This window comes from Ixodes scapularis, unplaced genomic scaffold (assembly GCF_016920785.2).
Source record: "Ixodes scapularis isolate PalLabHiFi unplaced genomic scaffold, ASM1692078v2 PGA_scaffold5__190_contigs__length_132052651, whole genome shotgun sequence".
Taxonomy (NCBI): domain Eukaryota; kingdom Metazoa; phylum Arthropoda; class Arachnida; order Ixodida; family Ixodidae; genus Ixodes; species Ixodes scapularis.
Window position 1 is genome coordinate 12,050,715 of NW_024609880.1, and position 23,607 is coordinate 12,074,321.

Consider the following 23,607-nt stretch of genomic DNA (forward strand, 5'->3'; position numbering starts at 1 on the left):
TGCAAAACGAAAAAAAAAAGAAGCAAAGGAGCTCTTTGTTCTGTGTGAATCCAATGTACGACGTTCAAAGTGTGGGCTCCTGAAGGTTGCGTAGGGGCCCAGGGAGTATACTTCAAATCTTCCGAGCGCAATAACTGAAATATATTTTATTTTGGCCGGGATTTCTCATTTTTTTTTCACACTAGGTGCCTCGTTTTGCACTGGGTGTCGGGACAAAACAAAACATTTCTGACTCTTTATTCTCAATCAATATCTTGTTCTTCTACTAGCTCGAACCTAATCATCTTTACTGACCGCAATGCAAAGTCGTCAAGCAAATTCATACGATTTTTCAATTCATTCGCAAAGCTAAAAGTCATTGATTTGAATTTTTCTCATTTTACACTGCCTCACCCTAATAAGTGTTTACAGTCTCCTGCAATACGAAAGACCCACTGGGGGCGCGTGGACGAGACGATGACTGGCTGGGTCCGGGCGATCCCATTCTGCCCAGAGGGGGGATCTCAAAGGGGGGGGGGAGCTAAAATTTGGCGGTGAAGAGCAGTTCGTCTGCGTCATGCGACGGTTATGTCCTACTAACGTCACAATTGCTGCTTGAGAGAGACAGGCCTGAGCCAAGGCGATTATTTTGCCTTAAAGTGCGAGATTCGTGCCATCTTTCCTACGATCGAATGCACTCTTCAACGCTGTTTATCATTTAAATATACAACTCATGTATAACTGTAATATGTTTTTTTTACAGTGTCTGTTCTGACAGTTATCTGAAACAACCCATAAGAAAACGTGATTACTATGCTGATTTCGAGCCTTGGTTACCACATCTCTTGGCCTGACTAAAGGCCTGGCACGGACGAAGCGCGCTCTTCCGCTAAGCCGAAGCCCAAAACTACTAAACTCGGTCCGGTTCGGTTGGGCGCCGGGTAAGTGTCCTCACCTTGAGGTGCAATGGAAACGCCTGGAGCGCGTGCAGCACCCCATCCGCCGCTCTCTTGACCAGGCGCTCCCAGTGGGTCCTTCATATTGCAGGAGATTGTACTTTAGGAGAAACATATGCTAATATTTAGTTACTTCGTCATTTGCTTCTGTAGTTATAATCGGTTTTTACATACAGGGCAATGTTACAACTTCTTTACTTAAGTATTAACTTGCAAAAAGTATTCCTCCTTGATTATATTTTGAAAAAACAGATCAAATTCAGAGACTTCCATTATGCCTTAACGTTTTGAAGAAACGTACGTTGTTATCTAATGTATTGCAATAACATACATCGCTTGAATAAATAACTCGTTCATCGTCCCTTCAGGTCAAAGTACACGAGTGGTTCAAGCCTTACAATGCGTGAAAAGATCTCAAACACTCACAAAGAAAACTTGACGTGTATGTAAAATAATTGTAACTGAACAGGGACTGACATAAGACTCTTGTCCGCTTACAATGAAGAAGAGGATGAGGGGCAGGGGCTGGCGCGAGGGGAGCCATTAGGTCAGTAAAAACGAAGGTTCCCAACGAAGTCGGTTGTCCTGTCTTTCACGAATCGACCTCACAAAGTCACCGACAAAGTCATCAGTCGACGAAATAGAGAGCTTATATGTGCCACAATTAATGGTGCAAGAAACCCGGGACCTTTGGAAGTGAGGAATCAACATCAGGATGAATCGGCTGAAGACGAAGCGGAGGGTTCGACGGAGCCAGAACACGAAGATAATTGCCGATATCACGACTGCGCTCCAGTCAACAACCCTTGACATCAACTCCCTGAAGAACCTACGAGACAGGCTGATCGCCAGCAACGAGGAACTCCGCAAGGTCAACGAAGAGATTGAGCCGCTGATCACCGATGCCGACCTCGAAGCGGACTATGTTGCTGTGGCAGACTACGAAGATCAAGTAGCAAGAGCCCTCAGTGAGGTACGCAACAAAATCGAGCGTCAACCGGCAGCACCAGCCATTTACCAGGTGGGAGACGACGGTGACAGAGTCATACCCCAGGCCACGGGCGTGAAACTCCCTAAACTACAACTACTGCAGTATCAAGGTGAGCTTACCCTCTGGCAGCCCTTCTGGGAGCAATTCCAAACTGCCGTTCACCGTAACACCAGACTCACGGAGGGAGACAAATTCCAATATCTACGCTCCCTTCTGAGTGGGCCAGCTGCCAGTGCTATCTTCGGGTTACAAGCAACGGCAGAGTGCTACAGGGACGCCATAGAAATACTGTCCGAACGCTTCGGGAACAAGCAACGCATTCAGCGTGAGTACCTCGAAAGACTGCGAAGCCTACCAACGGTGAAGTCAGATCGAGATGTACGAGGACTAAGGAATATTTACGACCACGTCCAGACCAACATTCGTGGCTTGCGTGCCCTAGGCGTTTCGAGTGCAACGTATTCTACTATGATGGTGGACGTACTCCTGTCCAACCTCCCGACCGATATAGTGGTGGAGTACCATCGACTCAAAAGATACGGGATAGGGCTTGGAGTTCCAATCAACGGGAGAGAAAGAGCCCGAACGACTGACGATAGACAACCGTTAGACGACGTCTCGCCTTCGCCAACAGATTCATAAGAGGAGTTGGATAAACTCTTGCGTTTTATGCGCGTGGAGATAGAGAGCAGAGAACAGTCATCGCCACTCGAGCGAAGGCCGACAACCGTGCCGACAGTGGCGCAAAATCAGAGGCAAGGCGCCAATCCACCATCAACGTTGGTGTTGCACACTAGCGGAACAGACAACACCTGCTTCTTTTGCAACTACCGAACTCACCGTACCGGTGATTGTCCATCGGATATCACACTAGATGAGAAAAAGAAAATGCTAGCGCAAGACATGAGATGCTTTCGTTGCACGAAGCGAGGTCACCGATCAAGGGATTGCCGTAGTCAACAGAGATGTACCGGATGCAGGGGAAGACATGTCACCTCAATGTGTAACCCGGCGTGGGAAGCTTTATCAACTGTTCAGGAGACTGCCAACGTTCTTACCGCCGGTAGTACCCCGACAGAACAGACTCCGAGCGTCCTATTACAAACGTTCCGAAGCTGGGTTGGAACCGGCCTGAACCAAGCTTACATCCGCGGCATTATCGACGGAGGGAGCCAAAAGACTTTCATCAGGGAAGACTTGGCTAGGAAGCTTAATTTGAAGGTTGTCGGGGAACGTATCATGCAACTCAACACCTTTGCTTGCAGTGACTCAAACAGGTGTAGGCAGAAGTTCACCGTAGTTAGAATCCATATTAGGGGCCAATATAAGACAGCGGATCATGTCTTAGAAGCAGTCGTCGTGCCTTTCATCTGTCAAAACATCATAGAAACTCCAGTAGAGCACACATTTCTCAAGACTATCCCAGGAGACATCGCCGACAAGTTGATGTTTCCATCGACTCAAGTGGAAGCGGGCATAAGCCTTTTAATTGGAGCGGACCAAATGTGGAAATCGTTGACCGGCGAGACGCGCCGCTCACCTTGCAACACCGGGCTAGTAGCCATCGCAACGACTTTGGGATGGACCTTTCAGGGTCCAACGAGCACAGTGAATGTCTTCTCAGATAATACCACAAATTTGATGGTGTGCGTGTTGAGCGTGGGAGGGGCTGACGAAGAAGATGATGCAGCGTTAAAACATTTCTGGGAACTGGAGACCATTGGAATCGTGGATGAACCTATGGATAAGAAACAACAGGAAGAAAAGGTGTTTGAGCAATTCAAGGAAAACATCCGACAAAAGAACGGTCGGTACGAGGTCGCGTTGCCGTGGAAGGAGACAAAAACGACCCTTGGAGATAATTAAATGATTGCCAAAACCAGACTCCGAAGTCTTGTACGCCGTCTCTCACAAGATGGCTCTATCGCCCAGTATGACAAAGCAATACGTAGTTACTTTAAAGATGGACACGCCGAAGAGGTAGAATTAAATGCATCAACCTACAGGCACGTTTATTACATGCCTCACCGAGCAGTAATTCGAGTTAACTCGGAGTCAACTAGACTTAGAGTAGTATTCGACGCATCTTCCCATGCAGCAAACACCGGATCTCTCAATGATCACCTTGAAAAGGGTCCAACGATCAACACGGAGCTTTTGCCCGTCCTACTCAGATTTCGAATGCAGAAGGTGGCCATCACTGCAGATATTCAAAAGGCGTTTTTACAAATAGTCATCTCGGAGCGTGACAGGGACGCTCTCCGGTTTCTTTGGTTTGAAAATACACCCAAACCCAACGAGCCACTGCCAAACACGAAGGAGTGGCGCATGACGAGGGTTCCTTTTGGAACAACTTCCAGTCCCTTCCTACTCGGGGCTACGATACAGCACCACTTGCAAAACGTGGGTGGACCCAACAACGACATCGCAACTATTTTACTCCGATCCTTTTACGTGGACGACCTGCTAACTGGAGCAGCGAACATTAAGGAAACACAGCGACTCGCTGACGGAGCACTCACTTTACTCAGGGAAGCAGGCATGGAACTGCAAAAGTGGAACACCAATTCTTCTCAACTCCAGGAACTCTTTGATCAAAGAGCGGATAACGTCGATCATTCATTCGAAAATAAGCCATTTAAGTCCCCCGAGGTCACCAAGATATTGGGATTGGTGTGGGATAAAAACGCGGATCATTTCAAGTTCTCTGCTGATCATCTCTTGGAGATACTTTCTACAAATCTGAACACAAAGCGCTCCGTACTCAAGGCCTCGGCTAGGATCTTCGATCCCCTCGGTTTCCTGTCGCCGTATGTTATAAGAGTGAAAATTTTATTTCAACGTATATGGCAATGCGGACTTGGATGGGATGAGGTTCTGACAGAGGCTCTTTTGCAAGAGTGGAAATCCTGGTGCGCCGATTTAACGGAATTACCACAAATCACGACGCCGAGATATCTGCTGGGTGTCGAAGGTGAAAGCGAGCTGGAGATTCACATCTTCACCGACGCTAGCCCTCTGGCGTATGGTACCTGCGCATATCTCCGTGCAGTGAACAAGAAAGGAGAAGTCAGCGTGAATCTGATATTTTCCAAGGCTAGAGTTGCTCCACTGAAGACACTAACCCTTCCACGGTTAGAACTGATGGGAGCGCTATTGGGAGCACGCATTGCTACATATCTTCGTAGCTAATTGTTGGGCCACACCGTTACAATATGGTACTGGACAGACTCTACTATAACACTTGGCTAGATTAAGGGATTGGCAACCGAGTGGCAACCTTTTGTGTGCAATAGGGTGACAGAAATACAAGAACTCAGTGATCCGTCCAGTTGGCACCACTGCCCAGGTTACGAGAACCCAGCCGACGCTCTCACTAGAGGAAAGACTGTAGTACAGCTAGAGACCCAACAGGTATGGTGGTCAGGGCCGGAATGGCTTGCCCTCGAACAGCGAAACTGGCCAGTTAGTACACCCGTAGAGAACCTTGAAGACATTGATGGGGAGAGACAGCAGCGAACCGAAACGCTGCTGACTGTTGTACATGAACAAGCTGCGCTTTTGGCGATTGAAAATTTCAGCAGCTACACCAAGATGTTGCGGGTAACTGCTTGGGTTAAAAGATTTGTGCACAATTGCCGCCAGAATAATGGGTCAGCTGAGTTACCATTGACTACACAAGAAATTACGGATGCGGAACTTTTCTGGATTAAACACACTCAAAAGGAATGCTTCGATAAGGAGATACAAGAGATAATACAAACTGGGAGAATTGCTACAAGATCTAAAATAAGTGATCTACAGCCGTTTCTTGATGAAACCGGAATCATGCGCATACAAGGCAGACTTCATCAAGCTACCTTGACGAAAGACGTAAGACACCCTATCCTTTTATCGGGAGACCACCCGTACACTAAGCTGCTGGTCACTGCAACACACCTCAGAACAGTACACGGAGGCCTGCAGGCCACATTGACAGAACTACGTGAAAGATTTTGGCTGCCAGGAGCACGAAGAATTGTGAAGAAGATCCTCGCTCAGTGCCGGACCTGTCGGCGGTTCAGCGCAAAGCCAGCCACGGCTCCAGTAGCTCCACTACCACGGGACAGGGTGGAAGAGGGACACCCATTCCAGGTTGTAGGAGTCGACTTCGCGGGGCCGTTATTCGCCAGCTCAAAGGGACAATGTGCTAAAACGTACATTGCTCTCTTCACTTGTGCGACTACTCGTGCAATACACCTCGAGTTAGTATCCTCTACGACCACTGCATTGTTTCTCTTGGCTTTGAGGAGATTCGCGGCTACAAGAGGAATTCCGACCACAATTTATAGCGACAACGCATTAACATTTAAAAGAGCAGCGAAGGATCTGAAAGCTCTATGGGAGGCTATTCGCAGTACCGGATCACAAGACTTCTGCAGTACCCACCGAATAACGTGGAAGTTCATCGTAGAGCGGGCCGCCTGGTGGGGCGGCTGGTGGGAAAGAATGGTGCGATCGGTGAAAACGTGCATGAGGAAAGTTCTGGGACGACAAAGTCTGTCTTTTGAAGAGCTAACTACCGTACTGACCGACATCGAACCAGCAATCAACTCTAGACCCTTGACCTACTTACACGCAGATAACAGCGAACCAACAGCCTTAACTCCGGCTCACTTACTCATCGGACGACGATTGACAACCCTGCCAGAGACGGAGCCGCCACACCCAGTCGCGTCCTCAAGAGATGCGCTTTCACGACGGTGGCAATATCGACAGAAGCTCATGAACAATTTCTGGGTACGCTGGGAAAAAGAATACCTCCTAGAGCTTCGATCAGCACACCTAGCAACGCCTCTTAACAGCCGACCACCGAAAATCGGAGACGTGGCACTCCTGCACGACGACATTGCCCCGAGACATCTGTGGACCTTGGTTCGTGTCATTGATGTACTATCTGGAAGAGACGGAAATGTGAGGGCATGTACCATAAAACTACCATCCGGTTCAGTGACACGAAGACCAGTACAACTGTTGTACCCATTGGAAGCCATTTGAACTTCAATGTATTTTCCTCGCGTTGTGGGGGCGGGGAGGATATATGTAAAATAATTGTAACTGAACAGGGACTGACATAAGACTCTTGTCCGCTTACAATGAAGAAGAGGATGAGGGGCAGGGGCTGGCGCGAGGAGAGCCATTAGGTCAGTAAAAACGAAGGTTCCCAACGAAGTCGGTTGTCCTGTCTTTCACGAATCGACCTCACAAGGTCACCGACAAAGTCATCAGTCGACGAAATAGAGAGCTTATATGTGCAACAGTGTAATGAGAAGGAAAATAAATAAAGCTCTCACAACATAAAGCTAAGTAAAGTTCTGACTGGCTTACGAAGGGGTACCACTATTTATCTGAGCATGTCCATCATAGGGTCACTGAACACTTATATAAATAAAGAGTAATGCTATTCAGTAGAAGTTTGCTCCCCTAAAAGTTATGTGTAAGGTTTATACAATCCTGCATACTTCTGCAAGCAACGTTAGCATGCAGGACACACGAGATGTTATTATAGAAAGTTCAAGAAAGTCAGAAAAATCAAATACCACCGTTCCGACGTATAAAGCTAGGAGGTAAACAACAAACGTAGAAGGGACGCGCTGAAGAAATGTATTTTGATTCGCCCAGAGGGTTTCGTTCATAATTCGCATGAACAAGGTATCTAAAACTAATTCCTCGAAGTGATCGGAAAATAACTCAAGATTAGGAAAATAGGTCACGATCCGAATTTTTTAAAACCCTCGTGAGCACACTATTTTTCAACATGTTCCTATATTTTCGCTGTGTTCGTTCGTTTCTGCATACGTAAAATTCGGCATAAAGTATCTTCATGTATTAGGTTTTGACTGTTGGGCTGCGTTTTAAACATCGGTGAGGCAATCCGTTTTTTTTTTTTTTTAGTCTAGACTCATAAAAGAGCCAGTATTTATTTCCAGTTCAACAGGTTTTTTTTCTTTTGACATTTCTAGTCACAACGGTCAAGAGACCCAAGGCATACATTTTTTTGCATAATTCTCTTCAGCGCCGTAGGCGTTCGGGCATTTGAGATATAGGGTGTATGAAATAAAATACCGAGGCTGGATCTAAAATAAGACGTAAAAATCGGCGCCAGCAAGTAGCTATCTAAAATTTTCGTCAAAGGCGTATTTCACAGTTGGGTTTACCTTGTAACATTTCAAAGCAAAACTCCTTTTCTGAAAAGAAAAAAATAAGTAAAGAAAAAAACTTGCCAGGGTCAACGGCCCATGGCGTCATAGGTGATCGACTCGAGGGGCGGGGCGCGTTTGGCGCACGTATTGATAAATGACGTCGGGAGCAGTGTGAGAAGGTGTAGCCGACCAGCGAATGAAAGCAGACGACGCGTAAGCAAAATCTCTGGGCAGCAAGAGCGACGCCGTTATTCAACCGCGTTTTTACTATTGTTACCTCCAGTTTAGTTATCACTGTCCACATTTAGTTTCAATCCAAGGTATACTGCAAAAGATTCTGTTCATTTTACCAAACTACTGTCGTTGCGAGCATCATCGATAAGGAGGTAGATTTCGCAACTTGTTTATTGAGACTGCTCTCGAACACCGTCGTCTATTAAAATTGCATCTGTAGACGATGGTAGCGCGTGAGGCAAGCTTGAAGCCACGGTTTCTTAAAAGAGCGTGTGCATTTTTCCGCCGACCAGGAATAGTTGCCGAGAGAAAACTCCGGTAAGACCGTCTTGCATTGCTCTGGGTTTTCCTCTGTCTCTTGACCATACTTACTCAAGCCACGATCGATGGTGTTGGAGGAAAACGCCAGAATCTGCACCAAAAGGAGAAGCGGGTTTAGTTAAGTGCGCATGACTCCGGTGCTACCTTGCTCACTGAACAGAACGTCGCGAGGCACAGGGGTCAACGCCCCTGTAGTTCAGGATGACACTGCGGGAGGCCATCCTGGCGCCACAGTTTCTTGAGAAGAGCTTGAAGATTCTTTCGCCGGCCAGAGATAGGGAGGGAGAGAGAGAGAGAAAGAGAATGCCTTTATTAAAACAGAGAGTCTAGGCTTTGGGCTTAGAGTAGGGGACCTGGGGCGGAAATAGAAGGGGACATGGGACATAAAGACGATCAACAAAGGGTAAATGATAATGAGATGAAGTGTTAAAATATATACTTTTTTATGATTGTCTAGTTTCAGAATGAGAAATGGGAAAAAGGTCATAAAAATATTTATAGGACTGCCATCAAGTCAATGTTCGAGAGGAATTGAAAGAAGGCTTTTAAAGCTGCTCGATGTCTTTTTTTTTTTTTTTGCGCTAAGGTTTGAGAAGTTTTTGGTAGATCAGAAGGCCTACAGTCCAGAGCGTCCGTGGAGTTCTTGTAGGCGTTGCGTTCATTTTCATATGCTTGACACGTGAGTAAAATGTGTCTGACTCTTTCCGGCGCACCGCATTTCTCACAATACAGAGTCGCGCGTTGTTTTATTTTTAATGCGACAGTCGTTCGTGTACGCACAGTTGAGACAAAATGTAGGTATAACAGTTTCTCAATTTCGTGGTAGGTTGCTAGGTAGCCGTGTTGTTAATAAAGGATCTATGTCATATATCTTATTTGTAGTTCATCTCACTGGCACTTTTTGCAATTTGTCTTGTCAAAAATAGGGAGCATTGACTGGCGGCCATAGCAAGGTTCGCGGCTGCGGAGCTCTTGCTGACGACAAGCTTCCACAGTTTATTTACAACGTGCATTCCGCGCCATCAAGATTGCCGGTCTTAGCCACCTCTTAATGGAAGCTCACTCTGAGTATGCCCTCTAAACATCACCCTCAAATATGACGTTCAGTCAATACCCCATATAGGTCCCTTTGCCGGTAGAAACCTCCCGCAAAACCTGGTTGCAATGCCATTAGCGGCGAGATGTTTCTATGGTGCTTTCCTGTGGTTCCCTCTTGTGACGTCATTACCTTTCGAATAGCAAGGTTGATGGTGTTTGAAATGTGCAAGGTGCAAGCTTGAAATCATAGCGCTCTAAAATCAATACTGCGACACCGTCGAAATTGAAGTTCTTGCATTACTTTCACTTCTGTCGGTGAGGAAACCTTTGCTGGCGTCATAGTCAGCATTCGGCCAATCGTGGAAGGCCGACCACAGTGACACCTTCGATCGCACACACCGCCAATAGGCTTTCCTCGGTCGCTTGTCTGTAATTGACATAGTCATGATCGATGTGTTTGGCGGAAAACGCCCAAATTAATCTACACCAACAAGGGGAACAGATTCAGTTGAGTCCGCATGGCTCCGGTGCTGCCGTGCCAACTTACTTTACAATAGACTTATTCCAAAACTCGAAGATCCTCATTGCGCCGTAATGACACGTTATGCATTGCGGAATTCAGCGGGAAGCTAAATTCATACGCGTTCCTCTGCTGGCCCAAGGGTTCCCAGAAGGAGACACGCTCGGTGGCGGATTTAGCGGAGTAGCCTATTGCCCATGTTGCAACTAACGTCGGATAAACCTCTGTTGGCGTTAGATGAACAGGAAGTACAAGCAGAAAAGAAAGAAGTCTGCTAAGATGCCCCGGCACGTGGGTACGAAAGAGCAAACAGAGAAAGGAAAAGAAGAACGACGACGATGAACGTAAACGAGTGAACGTTTTGGCCTTGTAAGCTTTCAACTGTCGATGTATTATTCTTAACGGTGCATGTAAATAGTTAAGTGTTGCTCGTTGTGCGGAAATGGAACGATTACTGTGACGACCCGCATAGACTGCTACAGCCCACGCTTTACAATTATTTAAGCTGGAGCGCCTGCCAAGGTTTGAATACGATATTTTGGTGCTTAAGGACCTTACAGATTCAGTTTCATAGCTCTTAGTAAAACAAACAGTCCTGCTTATATGCTGTGAACTGCATGGGATTAGGGACACCGTCAGGCCGAAATGCCTTTTATCGATGCCTTCCTCCCAGGCATTGCCTGTAAAAATGTATATAAACTAAGACAGAAGTAAAAGAGGAGAAAAGAAGCAAAAAAGCAAGAAAAAAAGAGAAAAAAGAAAAAAGCAAAGATAAAAAACATGAAAGGACTTGACACGTACAAACGGATGGTTAAAGAGGTCACGCGTCCTTTGACGTGCTTTTCCCAAAGGCTCCTTGATACACATGGCGGATGTTTGGATGTCAGCTAGTGTACGGCAGTAAATTTACGTCAGATTTCTAAAAAAAAGTAGGGTTCTAGGTTTTGCTAATTGCTTAGCAGACGGTCCCATTTCAAGAGACGATGTACGTGTGAACCGTGAGAGGGGGAATATAAATAAAATAGACAGACAACGCAGTCTCTCAATTCTACAAGACTTCTCTTGCTTTTTTCAGCCCAAAGCGACTGTAATTTTGTCACCTGCAGCGAGTTCGAGCTGTTATACTCCACATTGAAGCGAAACTCATCCCCTAATACACCCCTCTACATCGTATCAGCAAGCTTAGAAAGCTATCTTAGTTCTCCGATATCAGTTCGCCGCGGTGTTCAATTTACAGCGAGGGATTCTGCTTTTTAATATTTCATAAGCAGATGATGCGTAGCTAGCCACTTGTCTATTTTCATCTGCTAATGACAGCTTGTGTAGCAAGAAAACACCTTTATCGCTTGAGTTAGTAGATGGCCGCCTACTCACGCACTTGCTGGACAAACGATGAAAACGTTCGATCTGTTTTCGTTTTTTTTTTTTTTTTCTTTTCGCTCTGATACAAGCGCACGATACTTGTAGATTCTATTTGTGCGCGTCTACAAAGTCCGTGGCGGACAGCCACTTAAGTGTATCGAAATTAGTATCCGCAGAGTGCTTAAGGTGTATTTGGCTACATTAATGTCCATAATTTGAAGTAACAGACGCAATCGATCTATGACAATCTAAAACTGGCATGAATGCATGACAATGTCAGCTTATCAACGTTCACTTAGCTTCCTGTGGTCACTCCAATAATATTAACTATAAAAGCTATAAACATATAGTGTAAACATAAACACTAAAGTATCCACCTTTTTTAAATTTAATTTAAGTTGACATCTCTGTCAAATCAAACACACGGGTTGGTACAAAAACCTTCCTTTTTGAATAAGCTTCAAAATTACTTACTGGGCAATATGTTTATTTACCACACCACCTAAATGCGTGTACGTGCTCTTTCGGCGATGTACTGTGTTGATACCCTCCGCATTGAAGCGCGTTTTTTATTGCTGTAATATTTCTGGTCTTGTAGGGTTTTAGGGAGTCTCTGCCGTGCTACTTGTCACGTGCGTATACTGTCACTTAGGTTGTTCAGTGGCACTAATACGTTTTTATTGGGCTGTAGCGAGGGGCCAACCCGTATGTGAACTTCTTGCTTACATTAATGTTAGTATTTTATTAGATAAGCCTTTACTCTTTCAAAGTCATAACTACGTTTGTACCAAAGTGTTTGGAGACACAATGAATACTCAAAACGATGAAGCAATGTATTGACTCTTTTTTTTTTTTCTCTTATCTGTTTACACAGGCTTGCCTTTGCTCATCGTCGTCATCACAGCAGCTATCATGCCTCAAGGGTACGGGACTCCACAGTAGTAAGCACATCTTGTGTGTTTTAGTGCAATTAAAAAAAATCGTAATATCTTCGTTGACAAATCGATTACTTCGTCGACTTTGATGGTCAAGTGCACCAAATTAAGCAAAGGTGCCTTATCGTTCCTACGACAAAAGTTCAACGCCCTAAGATTGTGGCTATAAAACTGTGGTCACGACACACTTACGTGCGATTATTAAAACTTCAAATATTGTTTTTTTCGGTACCCATCCTGATTGCAGCGCAGATGATATTGGGTCATCTCATGTGAAATGTCCCAGATGGTGCGCTCGACCACCTCCGACTTCTAAAAGGAAACTCATGGCCTTTTTTCCGCAATGTCCGTAGCCGCGCCCTAAAATAGTTTTGACGAAAAACAAATTTTGATGACGTAAGCACGGTGTTAACTTCTAAAAACAGCGTGAAACTAGGCATCACTCAATAATTGATGAAAAATCAGCTTTTTAATGAAACATCCAACAATATTTTTTTCTTAAATTTGCACGGCTTTCGACTTACAATGTGGTTGGGCTTGTGCAGTTTTGTTTAATAAAATTTTTTAAACGATATATTTTTATTTGGACATGTTTGTTATTTTATAAAAAAATATCTAATTTCTCCCGGGACTTAATATGACTTTTCACCGGCTGCCGCTGCATGTATATAATCTATAAAAAGATGTTTAAACCTGTTTGATTAAATATCTCAGTAAACAAAAACCGTGAAGCTGCAAAACAGCGTGTTTTGACGCATGAACAGCGATTTATTTCACCCTGAGGTGATCCAAGAAAAATAAAAAAATATAATCGGTTTGGAGGAACAATCGATAGTCTATGGATTCTGAAAGTTTGATCAAATAAATTTTTGTTTAAATCGAGAAAACATTTTTTGAAGTAAACTCCCGCACCACAACCCGGCGTCGCTTCTTAACGCCTCTTCGTCGCACAGCACGCCACCTGCGACGATAGCTGACACGATTAGCTCCAAAGAAAGAACGGAGTTTTCTGCCGCTTCCCCTTGTCCGTCTTTCTGACTGCAAGGGAAGAAATGGCGGGTATCGTGTAATAATCGGAGGTGCCGCCAGCGCATAGCCATAGCAGGCCCGTTGTGCCCTTTGAACCCGAGGGCGCGCCTCGAAACGCGATGCCTAATACGGGCGGCATCAGCTGACGTGAACGGCTCTTAAAAGTTATACGCGTTTATATCGCCGCGAAATCTAGCCATGAAGCATACTGCGGTGAAAAATGGAACTATCCAGCGACGCAAGAATTTGCCGTTTCAAAGCCGATTTAAACACAAACGAGGCGTGAGCCTCCAACGGCGCGCATTCGGTAACACCACATCGCCTCGTCGTTTGAGATTGCCCGTCCACGGGGTTTTGTGTTGCTGTCTGCATCTGTCCTGACGTCGACAAGAGAAAGTGATAGCGATGTGCACGCAAGAAACAGTTAGCTTACTAGTGGATGTTCTTACCTGGCAGCGCTCAGCATTTGCTGATATCAAGACAGTGGAAGACCACAGGAGGACACCGCCGCGCAAAACGGTTGAAATAGAAAAATCCATAAAGCAACAAGAGTAGAAAAAAAGCCTCTTCCCACCAAGATGTATTCGACAACTCGAGGTTCAGCTGTCTTCCTGCGTGCGCACACCGTGACACCGTCGCACGCTTTGGCGCAAGGAAACAACGCCAGATTGCGGTGCGAGACCTCAACTTCAAAATGTTTTTTTCCTCTTTAGAACAAAATTATTTTAATTAAACACTGAAGAAGAAAAGGCAATAAACTCTTCTGTAAAAGTCACCATGCTACGTATTTTTCTTTGGGCCACCTCAAGGCAGAATTGACTGCTCTTTAAACGACAAAACGCAATTTAGCACAAATTTAGTTCTTTTTTTTTCTACAATATATCTGGTTGAACGGCCTGAAACCTATTTTGTGTACAGTACACCCGTCAGCGATGTCAATAAGAATTTTTACAGTCGCATGCAACAAAGTGATAGTTTGTAACAAAAATATAAATATGCTAAAATGCTCATATATTCCTTTTTTTCTTTTTAAACTTCTTTGAGCACACCAAATGCCATGATCCTTATTACATAGCAGTCCAGATACCGTATGGTCTTAGGCAAAAATATTCCAGTGTTCCGTAAGAAAATCTTACTTTGCATCAATTATTAAATGACTCCTAGTTCCACTCCTTTTTTACGAGTTAAAACCGCTATCACCACGTGAAATTTGTTTTTCGTCATAAGATATCTTAGAGAGGCACCACAAACATTACGGTGAAGAGCCATTAAACTTATCTCAGGAATCGGAGGTGGCCCTTGGACCTTTGGCATGGCACGGAGAACTCCACGTCGCTTGACGCCGCTAGTCGTTTAGGCATCGAGTTTCGACCCGCCCTCGAGTATAAAGGGCACAACGGGCCTGCTATGGCTACGCGCTGGCGGCACCTTCTATTATTACTCGATATTCAAAGTTTCTTCCCTTGCAGCCGGAAAGACGGAGAAGGGTAAGCGGCAGAAAACTCCGTTCTTTCTTTGGACCTAATCCTGTCAGCTCTCGTCGCACGTGGCGTGCTGTGCGGCGAAGAGGCGTCCAAGAGCGACGCCAGGTTGTGGTGCGAGAGTTCAACTTCAAAAGTTGTTTTCTCGCTTGAAACAAAAATTATTTTGATTAAACTTTCAGAATCGAAATGCAATCAATTATCCTTATAAACCCACCATATTTTGTAACTTTACCTGGACTACCTCAGGGTGAAATAAACGGCTGTTTATGCGTTAAAACGCCTTTTATTTTTTGCAAATTCAGGATTTTTGTTTTGTTTACTGCGAGATATTTAATTCAGCGGTTTTAGACATGTTTTTGCAGATCATATACCTGCAGGGCAGCTGGTAAAAAGTTTTATTAAGTTCCGGGAGCAATTAGATATTTGTCAACAAAATAACAAAAATGTAAAAAGTTTCAAAACTAATAGTTTTCTAAAAAAATATATTTATAATAAAAACTGCACAAGACCCAACCACATTGTAAGCCGAAAGCCGTGCAAATTTAATAAAAAATATTGTTGGGTGTTTCATTAAAGAACTGATTTTTCATCAATTATTGAACGATGACTACCCAGGTAGCAGTTTTACGCTGTTTTTAAAATCTAAAACCGCGCTCACGTCATCAAAAAATATTTTACTTCAAAGATATTGTAGAGCATGGCTACGTCCATTGGACCAAAAGGCCATGATTTTTTTTTTAATTTGGAAATTGGAGGTGGTCGAGCGCAACATCTGGGACGTTTCGCATGGAATGACCCAATTGCTATAGCAAGCATAGATATTTGGAAGATGTTTTCTCTGAACGAGCTTTATCCAACCGAGACATCGCCATTGGAAGCAGCGTAAAACACGTGTCAAAATGTTCGCATAGCTCAACTTTAGCTTCAGGGAATAGACACTGTCTTTAATTGCAGACAAATCAATTCGTGAATTACGCTACTGCAGATGCATTCTTTCTCGTAGGAATCGAGAGCAAGTTTATTAATACAGGAACGCTAAGTTAGAGCGGTCGTAAAACGGGACTGATACTGTTGATCATATATATATATATATATATATATATATATATATATATATATTGTAAACCAACATTGGCTTTACAAAAGGTATTTATGAAAAAGAAATGAGTAATGTCGTTAGTGAAAGCATGCCCTTGGAGGATGACAGTTAAACAAGAACCAATAATATCGAAATTAAGAGAAACTTTCACCGTAGGTAAAAATGCCGATAAACAGAGATGTCTGGTGTGGTTTTCGTCGAAAAATCGTTTGATGAATCCTGCCGGTCGCATACGCGCGATTGTGTGCGCTTTTCTTTTTAGCCCGTCACTTCCTAACAAATATATCTCATCAAGCGTTCCACGCATACGTGAAGCTGCCATAGTTTTAGTTCATAAGAGGCAGACCAGCGTCGCTAGATCACAGTCAACTATCAAGATTCTCTGAAAACCGAACTCCTTTTCGTGGCGCGTCCGCTCGGTGGCGCCGAATACGCTGTCATTCCGGATGGACGGGCAGAAGCGACGGAACGGATGGAAATTTGAATGTGCATTGCCTGGGGTAAAAAGTAACCTTCTAGTGTTTTTTTTTTTTTTTTTGTCTGAACATAACGTTTGCGAAAAACTTTGACTAAAATGATTTTTCGCCGTCGGATATGGGAGGGGTGCCGCTGTTGGTGCTAGTGTCGCTATCCGCCCGTGCCTGCTCGCGTGCGCGGAACCAGGAAGTGCAGCTTTCGAACAACGCTCTTCTGCCGAGCTTATCAGCTGCTGAATCATAGAGCGTTGGGTGGCAATGCCCGAGATGGCTAGTGCCGTCTCATGCTCTGCACGCTGTTGTTGCTCGTTTAGAAAGGCGCACACGTTTAGAAAGGTGGACACGTTCTACTCAAGCTTCAGCGCCAGAAAGTTTTATAGAGTACACTTTACATGGCAACCTCAACTTATTATTATCCATGGCATGTCTTTTGTTGGAATTCTAGCTTATAATTTACTCTTAATATTCCTATGGTGCTCTTTCAAAGTTTTATAAGAGTTCGCCTCTAAGCAGAAGGTTTACACTCTCAGCTAGACTATAATTAGAGACATTCATTTCTGTGTTGGTAACATAAATCGTAACTCTTACACCGAAGACATGGCAATATAGATTGTCGGACAAAAGTAATTTAAATTTTCCGTCAAACTATATTCCTATACTTTTCTAAAATCGTCCCGTCCAATAAGAATACCTCAATTTGAGTTTTGGTTTGCTGAGAATAAATGAAAAAACTTCAGTGTACACGCAAGTTGCCAGGGTGCCGATACCTCGAGCACCCGTATAAAGAATGAGGTACACTAAGAGTGCATCAAAGTGTGCTTGGCATATAACACGTATGCTTAATACCCTAATATATATGCTTTAAATGTATATATGTGTTTCGTAAAGTGTTTTAATGTGCTGCTTTTTGCCAGGGTCCTTCTTTTCTGCCTTTCCGCAGTTGCTGGCTCTCAAGAGACGCCGGTGTCGTGTGGAGCTTCGCAGGACCGGTTGCTGTCATCATAATGGTAACTGGCAAAGCCCCTGATGTCATTTATTTGATTTCTCTAAATTTAACTATGTTCATATAATATTTTTGAATTGGCATCGGCAAAGGAATGTATGTACGCGTGCATGCTTCGCGATGAGAGCTTGAATGCCTATTCTAAATGCCTATACTAAATGAGGGTTCTCCAGTTATGTAGACTTAGTCGAAATGTGACTAAAGCTGTTTTTTTCAAGGTGAATATACGTTAGCATCTATATTCTACTCACTGAAAAATTATTACTCGTGTGCGAATGATTTTTGGCATAGAAGCGTATTTGCATAATACTTTTTTGTTATGTATGTAGTGTACTGAATATATTCGAGATGTTTAATTGTTTAATTTGTTTGGGCAGGGGGGATTCACTCAAGCTGATTTCGCAGCTTTTTTCCGCACTCTTCTGTCGCTTGGATTCAAAATAAATGTGTTATTATAAGCTGTGAGATGCTGATAGTGTCTGCTCTGATGTTAGAATGCTGGGATGCATGAATGTTATAGCTGTACATTTTTGTGAATGCTGCATGCATAATTTTGCTACGCTACATTTTTATTTGACATGTTTAAAGTTCGGTCCTATTGCTTGAAATTATATTAGTGCATCTGATACAGATTCAGTGCGTACAGTGATGCCCCGTGCGCATAGTTTGCGACAGATAGTTTGACCAACACATTTTTATGGCTATAAATGAGGTCCTCAAGTTTTATCCACCAGAAGGCTGCCATATTATCTAATGTTTTCTACACAATATTACACAGTTTTACAGATTACAAGTTTTTGTCCATACCGAATAATAATATAGCAGCTCCTCCTAATAGGAGCATTTTTACTTTTACATTCAGAATACATATGTGTAAACAATAATAGCATAAATCTAGATGTGTGTAAACTATTTCAGGCGTACAAAGTTCAGCTTTTCAGTTATGCCAGTTTTAAAGACAAGATTATGAGATTTGTTTTACTTGCTCAGGAGTGCGTTTCTGCTTCTGCTTGACTGTGAGCCTAATTTTTATGTGAATTTCATTATGTTTACTTGAGCATATTTACGATGTGTATTACTTTGGGCCAGATCGCAGACGGTTTTGTATGGGCACGGAATTGAATACTTGACGACGTAAGAGTCAGGCATTCGCTGATTTTCTTAGTATCAGGACAGCTGTCCTCTCTGGTCAACATCGGGACTTAGTTTCAAGAAGCTTCCATTGGGAGTTTCAGACTCGAGCTAAGACAACTTAATAAAATCAAACAGGCACGAACACAATCGGCACAAGAGTGGGACATATATAATTTTCCAGGGTTCAAATTTTCCAAAGCAATATTTACTAATTTGAATGCTTCCGGCCTCATGTTTTAGTTGTTCCTTTCACGGCGCAAAGTCTGATTGAACCTGGGCCACAAGGCATCCACTGGTGAAATAAATAAATGGAACATGAGAATATCCGGCTGTTTACGCATGATTTACCTAAATATAAACCAATTTGGCTTCGAATACTCGAAGAAGTAGCACATCGCGCAGCTTTGCACAAGTTATTTAATTTAAAAGTTAGGTTGGTAAGGTAAGAAAGTTCAAACAATGTCAGTGGACAGATTTAGGTTTTTGTTTTTTCAAAGAGTTTTTTACGTTCCTAATATATCACACCGAGATCAACTCACTTTTAAATTGGCTGAAAAAAAGCTTTACCTCCCAAGTATTCAGCATAAACTAAGAGACTCCAAGTTGTTGGAAGACCAAAAGAAATCATTCAAGCTTAGTTTATAAATTTTAGCGCCTTTTGTTGTCTGCTTATGGCAGCCGCAGCGTTAAATGGTGCATATGATGTCTCGAATAGCAGCCAGGCTTTTTTAAATTGATTGCAAAAATAGGGTTTTAAGCTATCGCGCTATGATTTCGTGCAGCGTTGCCCACAGATGGTGCATTATTTCTATAAAATTTGCAAAGAGCGAAATTAGATCAGGAAAAAGTCTCAACTCCTATAGAAACGAAGCGAAGCCACCTTTCTACAAACAATAGGGCGACTTATTGTTTGAAGACTGGTGGCTTCGCTGCGTTTCCCCTGGAGTTAAGCCTTTTTTTAACTTTTTTTTTCAGGTAAGTTCGCTCTTTGCAAATTTATTGAAATCATGCACAACCTGTGGGCAACACTGCACAAAATCCTAGCGCAATAGGTAAAGAAATCAATTTTTCAGGTCGTTTTAAAGAACCTGGTCGCTATTTGAGGCACCCCGTAGATAAAAGGCACGCTCATTTTCTGAATAAGTACTACTAAACTTAGAGGCGCTCTAACCTTGGTAACAGCAGTGAATATTGTAAAGCAAAAAAAAAAAAAAAAAAAAACTTTATCCTCATATTATTTTAAAAGGTAAAAACAGCGCAAAAAAACGACGGACAGGGTAAAGAAGGACACGGACAGAGCGCAGCGCTCTGTCCGTGTCCTTCTTTACCCTGTCCGTCGTTTTTTGCGCTGTTTTAACCTTTTAAGAATGTCATACCAACTCGCCCAGGCTTCAACTTTATCCTCATATAATTAGCGTTTTTTCTTATACTGTGTACAGTATTTGCAAGCTTAAAATTTTAAGAAGAAATGGAATCCTAATGTTTCGCTCTTTGACGCTTTCATAGAACGCAATTCGAACGTTGGCAATAAGCTTTAATGGCAAAAAAGGTTCCCCGCAAACTACATAACTCTTACGAGCCTGGGTTGATATCAGTGGAACATTAACAAGCTTTCGCATTCTGCACTAGTGCACTTTAGAAAATGGAAAATAAATATTATTTTTATTTTTCAAATCCTTAACGTCACATTGAAATCAGTTGCACCTGATTGCTGAGCCTCCAAAACTGCTTATTTCTCAATTAATTTCCAAGCGGTTATGGCGGTACAAGAAAGAGCTTGCAGACGCGACGCACGTGCCGAGGATTGCGTGTGGGGGCCCACATTGTTCGCAGAAGCGCATTCCTCTTGGCATTAGACGGTACCAAATCTTCCTTATAACACGGAAGGATTCCAAAATCACTTGACGTTAACACTGATCGAACAGGCTCTAGTGGTCTGCTGCCGCATTCAGATTGTAAAGGCATCCTGGTTTCGCCCTTGAAGTCGAGACTTGAAAACCATTAGAAAAATGTCAAGTGTATTAAGAAATGAGGCGAAAAATCATAGTCCAACTTGGGCTTTATTCAAACAAATGTGTCTTTTGATTGGATTTTTTTCATAAAAATTGCTTCGTCATGAATTGTTGAGTTTAAAACATTCTCAGACTGCAATTATGATGTATGAAAGCATTATTGTATTTCTTTTCGAAGATCAGTTAACCAAATTATTGATATTAAGTGATTGTTATAACACAATATTTGAAAATTGTATAGCGCTACAATGCTGACCCGAGATGAATTCTAGAAGGTTTCAGGATACGCCAAGTATTATTCTAAGGTTGCCATTGTTTAATTTTTCTTTCAGGTCAACGTGGCCGTACTGCTTTTTACAATCCGAACAACCTGTCGCTTGTCTAAGCAGCCTACCTCAGGCATCAGGCTGGAAACGGCAAGGTAAGGTGCTTTTCCACTATAATACACTCTTTTTGAAACATGTACGCTACAAAATGGTATGTCTGCATTTTAACTACAGCACAATATTTTACGGTTCTGAGAGCAGTAAAAGAGTTTACGCAAATATGAATTGATATTATTTTACTTAACAACTGCACTGATCGCACACACACAAAAAAAGATATTCGTCTACCTTATGTGTGATATCATAAAGTGCCAAAGTAAAACACGTGAACAAGCTTTTCGCTATTTATGCAGAAAATAAAATGGATCAACTCCACGTGCAGATTGAATGCATGAGAGTAGAACAAAATAATAAAGAATATTGCACTGAAGCAAACCCGCAATGGAGACTACAACTGCCAAACGAACCATCCATATATGCGAAGAGCCTCTAAAAAAAAACTGAAAGGATACGTGCGCAGAAAAACATTTTTTTTTTTCACATGCTATTTAAAAATACCAGTTCTACCTTTTGGTACACCAGATTTAGCATATATCGTGCCCTAGCAAAACAATTGCTTAAGCGTGGTAAACGATGTCATGTTGACGGTGTGGAAAATAGCTTGAATCGTTGACGCCAAATGTCCTGGAGGTTCGCTCTACTACTTAAACTACCATTACCGCGAAGCAAGTCAGGTCGTTTGTTTGTGTGATGATGTAGTGAATACTCTTACTTAACGTTCACCGCCTCTTGAGGTTTTGAATACTTTCGGCGACTATTTTAACAAGTGTTAATTTAGCTCCCACTAGTGGATTTAACCTGACGACGATAAAATAAGCTGCCATGACTGCTCGCCTTCCGTGGGAGTAAATAATGTTTAAATTGCGGAAGCCATTAGAAATTCAAAACAGAAGTTTTCGAGCGGTGTCGATGCTATACTTTGTTTTATTATCAAGTGATCGGGTGAATCGTTTATTCTTATTAAAACACAGATTTAATATTTCGCTTAGTACAGACGTGTTTTCATCGCTTACGTTCGCATTTTTAAGAGTGGTGATGCCTCGGTTGTTGCGAATTATCCACCTTGTTCCCTGCTTTGTGGGTCTTCGAAGGTCTTAGAGATTGTTGTAGATACTCGGTTGTTCTTTTATTTCCTCCAAAAGTCAACCCCGTTCCATTAGGGCTTCCTGACTGGTCGGTCTCTCTAATTCATGTACTTTTTTTTTTTAATTTTAGCACTCCAGTTGTTAAAAACAGGGGGCAGGTTGATCAAACCTGCATTGATATGACCAAAGCTTTTCTCAATGTTAGTCATATATTGCTCTTCCAATAATTGATTTTTATGGTTTATCTCGAGAGTTATCTACACGGCTTTAGAGTTACCTGTCACTGCGATCGAACTCTGTCCGTGTTGCTGACAGTTATTCCGATAGTTATTTTTCCACGTCTGGTGTTTAACAAGCATCAATCCTTGGACATCTTTTGTGTTTAATTTTTATAAATTATATATTGTCGTGTGCCCAAAGTGCTTAGTTGTTTTCTTTTTGCCGATGATATGAAGTTGTTTAAAATTATTCACTCTACTGCGGAATGTGTTAACCTACAGCTTGATCTGTCTTCTATTTATAATTGTGCGAACATAAATTTTATTGCTTAATCTTGCAAAAACAATGGGGAATATTTGTGCCGACGTCATGGGCCTTTCCACTTTGCGTATAATTTATTTGTCACGCCAATTCAACGTGTATTTTATGTGAAAGATCTTCGAGTGTTCTTTGATAGGGCCTTGTCTTTTAAAAATCATGAATAATTTGCAGACTTGGACGTAGTTCAACTACTCTACTCAAACTACTGTAGTTTAACTACTTTTCCGAGTAACTTGGTAACTTTCAATTACAACTTGATTTGGGTAATTAGTAGTTCAATTTAACTACTTTTTTTAGGTAACTTCTACTCAAATTACTAACTACTTTCGAAGTCTAGTGCTAATTTTGCTCATCACGAAAGTTTGAGCGCAGAAATAAATAAGACGCCGGCAGATGAAGTGGCATTCCCGAAAAAGGGGCCCGGCCCCTCACATTTCGTTCCCATGCACTTACACTCGGCAGCCATAGAAACTGCATCACATACGTCGTTGGGCCAAGGTGGCGACGAACAGCCAAAACATAACACCGGCGCGCACGAACGCAGAAAGAGGTGCTTAACAAGCCCTGAACAGGTATTGACCTAATCCGGTAATGCACGCAGGCGCCGCGTCTCCAGCTGCAACCATGAAAGACACTCCGAGGGTTGTTGTTGTTTTCGTGTTGTCTGCCTTTAGTGAGTTCTGCCTCAAGCGGCTTGGGGGTTCCACGGGAGGCGCCACTGGAATGACCTCGCAGCTGGGTGCCTGTTCCCATGGTTGCCTCGTCGTCAGTGCATACGCCTTTGCAAAGCCAGACTCCCCCGCACACAAACCCAGACACGGATAATCAGTTTATGGGAGCA

General features: G+C 43.0%; 3 protein-coding genes across 3 annotated transcripts in view; all 3 read left to right on the forward strand.

Annotated features, from left to right (window-relative positions):
• Window positions 1-1,650: 1,650 nt before the first annotated feature.
• LOC120843743 lies at window positions 1,651-2,568 on the forward strand. The gene has a single exon (XM_040215195.1). The coding sequence runs from the start codon at window positions 1,651-1,653 to the stop codon at window positions 2,566-2,568; it is 918 nt and encodes a 305-aa protein (XP_040071129.1).
• A 357-nt stretch (window positions 2,569-2,925) lies between these two features.
• On the forward strand, window positions 2,926-3,792 carry LOC120843742. Its single transcript, XM_040215194.1, has one exon. It carries the CDS (start codon window positions 2,926-2,928, stop codon window positions 3,790-3,792), a length of 867 nt encoding a protein of 288 aa, XP_040071128.1.
• Window positions 3,793-21,113: 17,321 nt separating this feature from the next.
• The window catches only part of LOC8030826 (adhesion G protein-coupled receptor L3-like), a 31,347-nt gene continuing 28,853 nt past the window's right edge, over window positions 21,114-23,607 (forward strand). The window contains exon 1 of the mRNA XM_029976950.2: window positions 21,114-21,176. The gene's annotated coding sequence lies outside the window, so the exon portion shown is untranslated. The remainder of the gene's footprint in view (window positions 21,177-23,607) is intronic.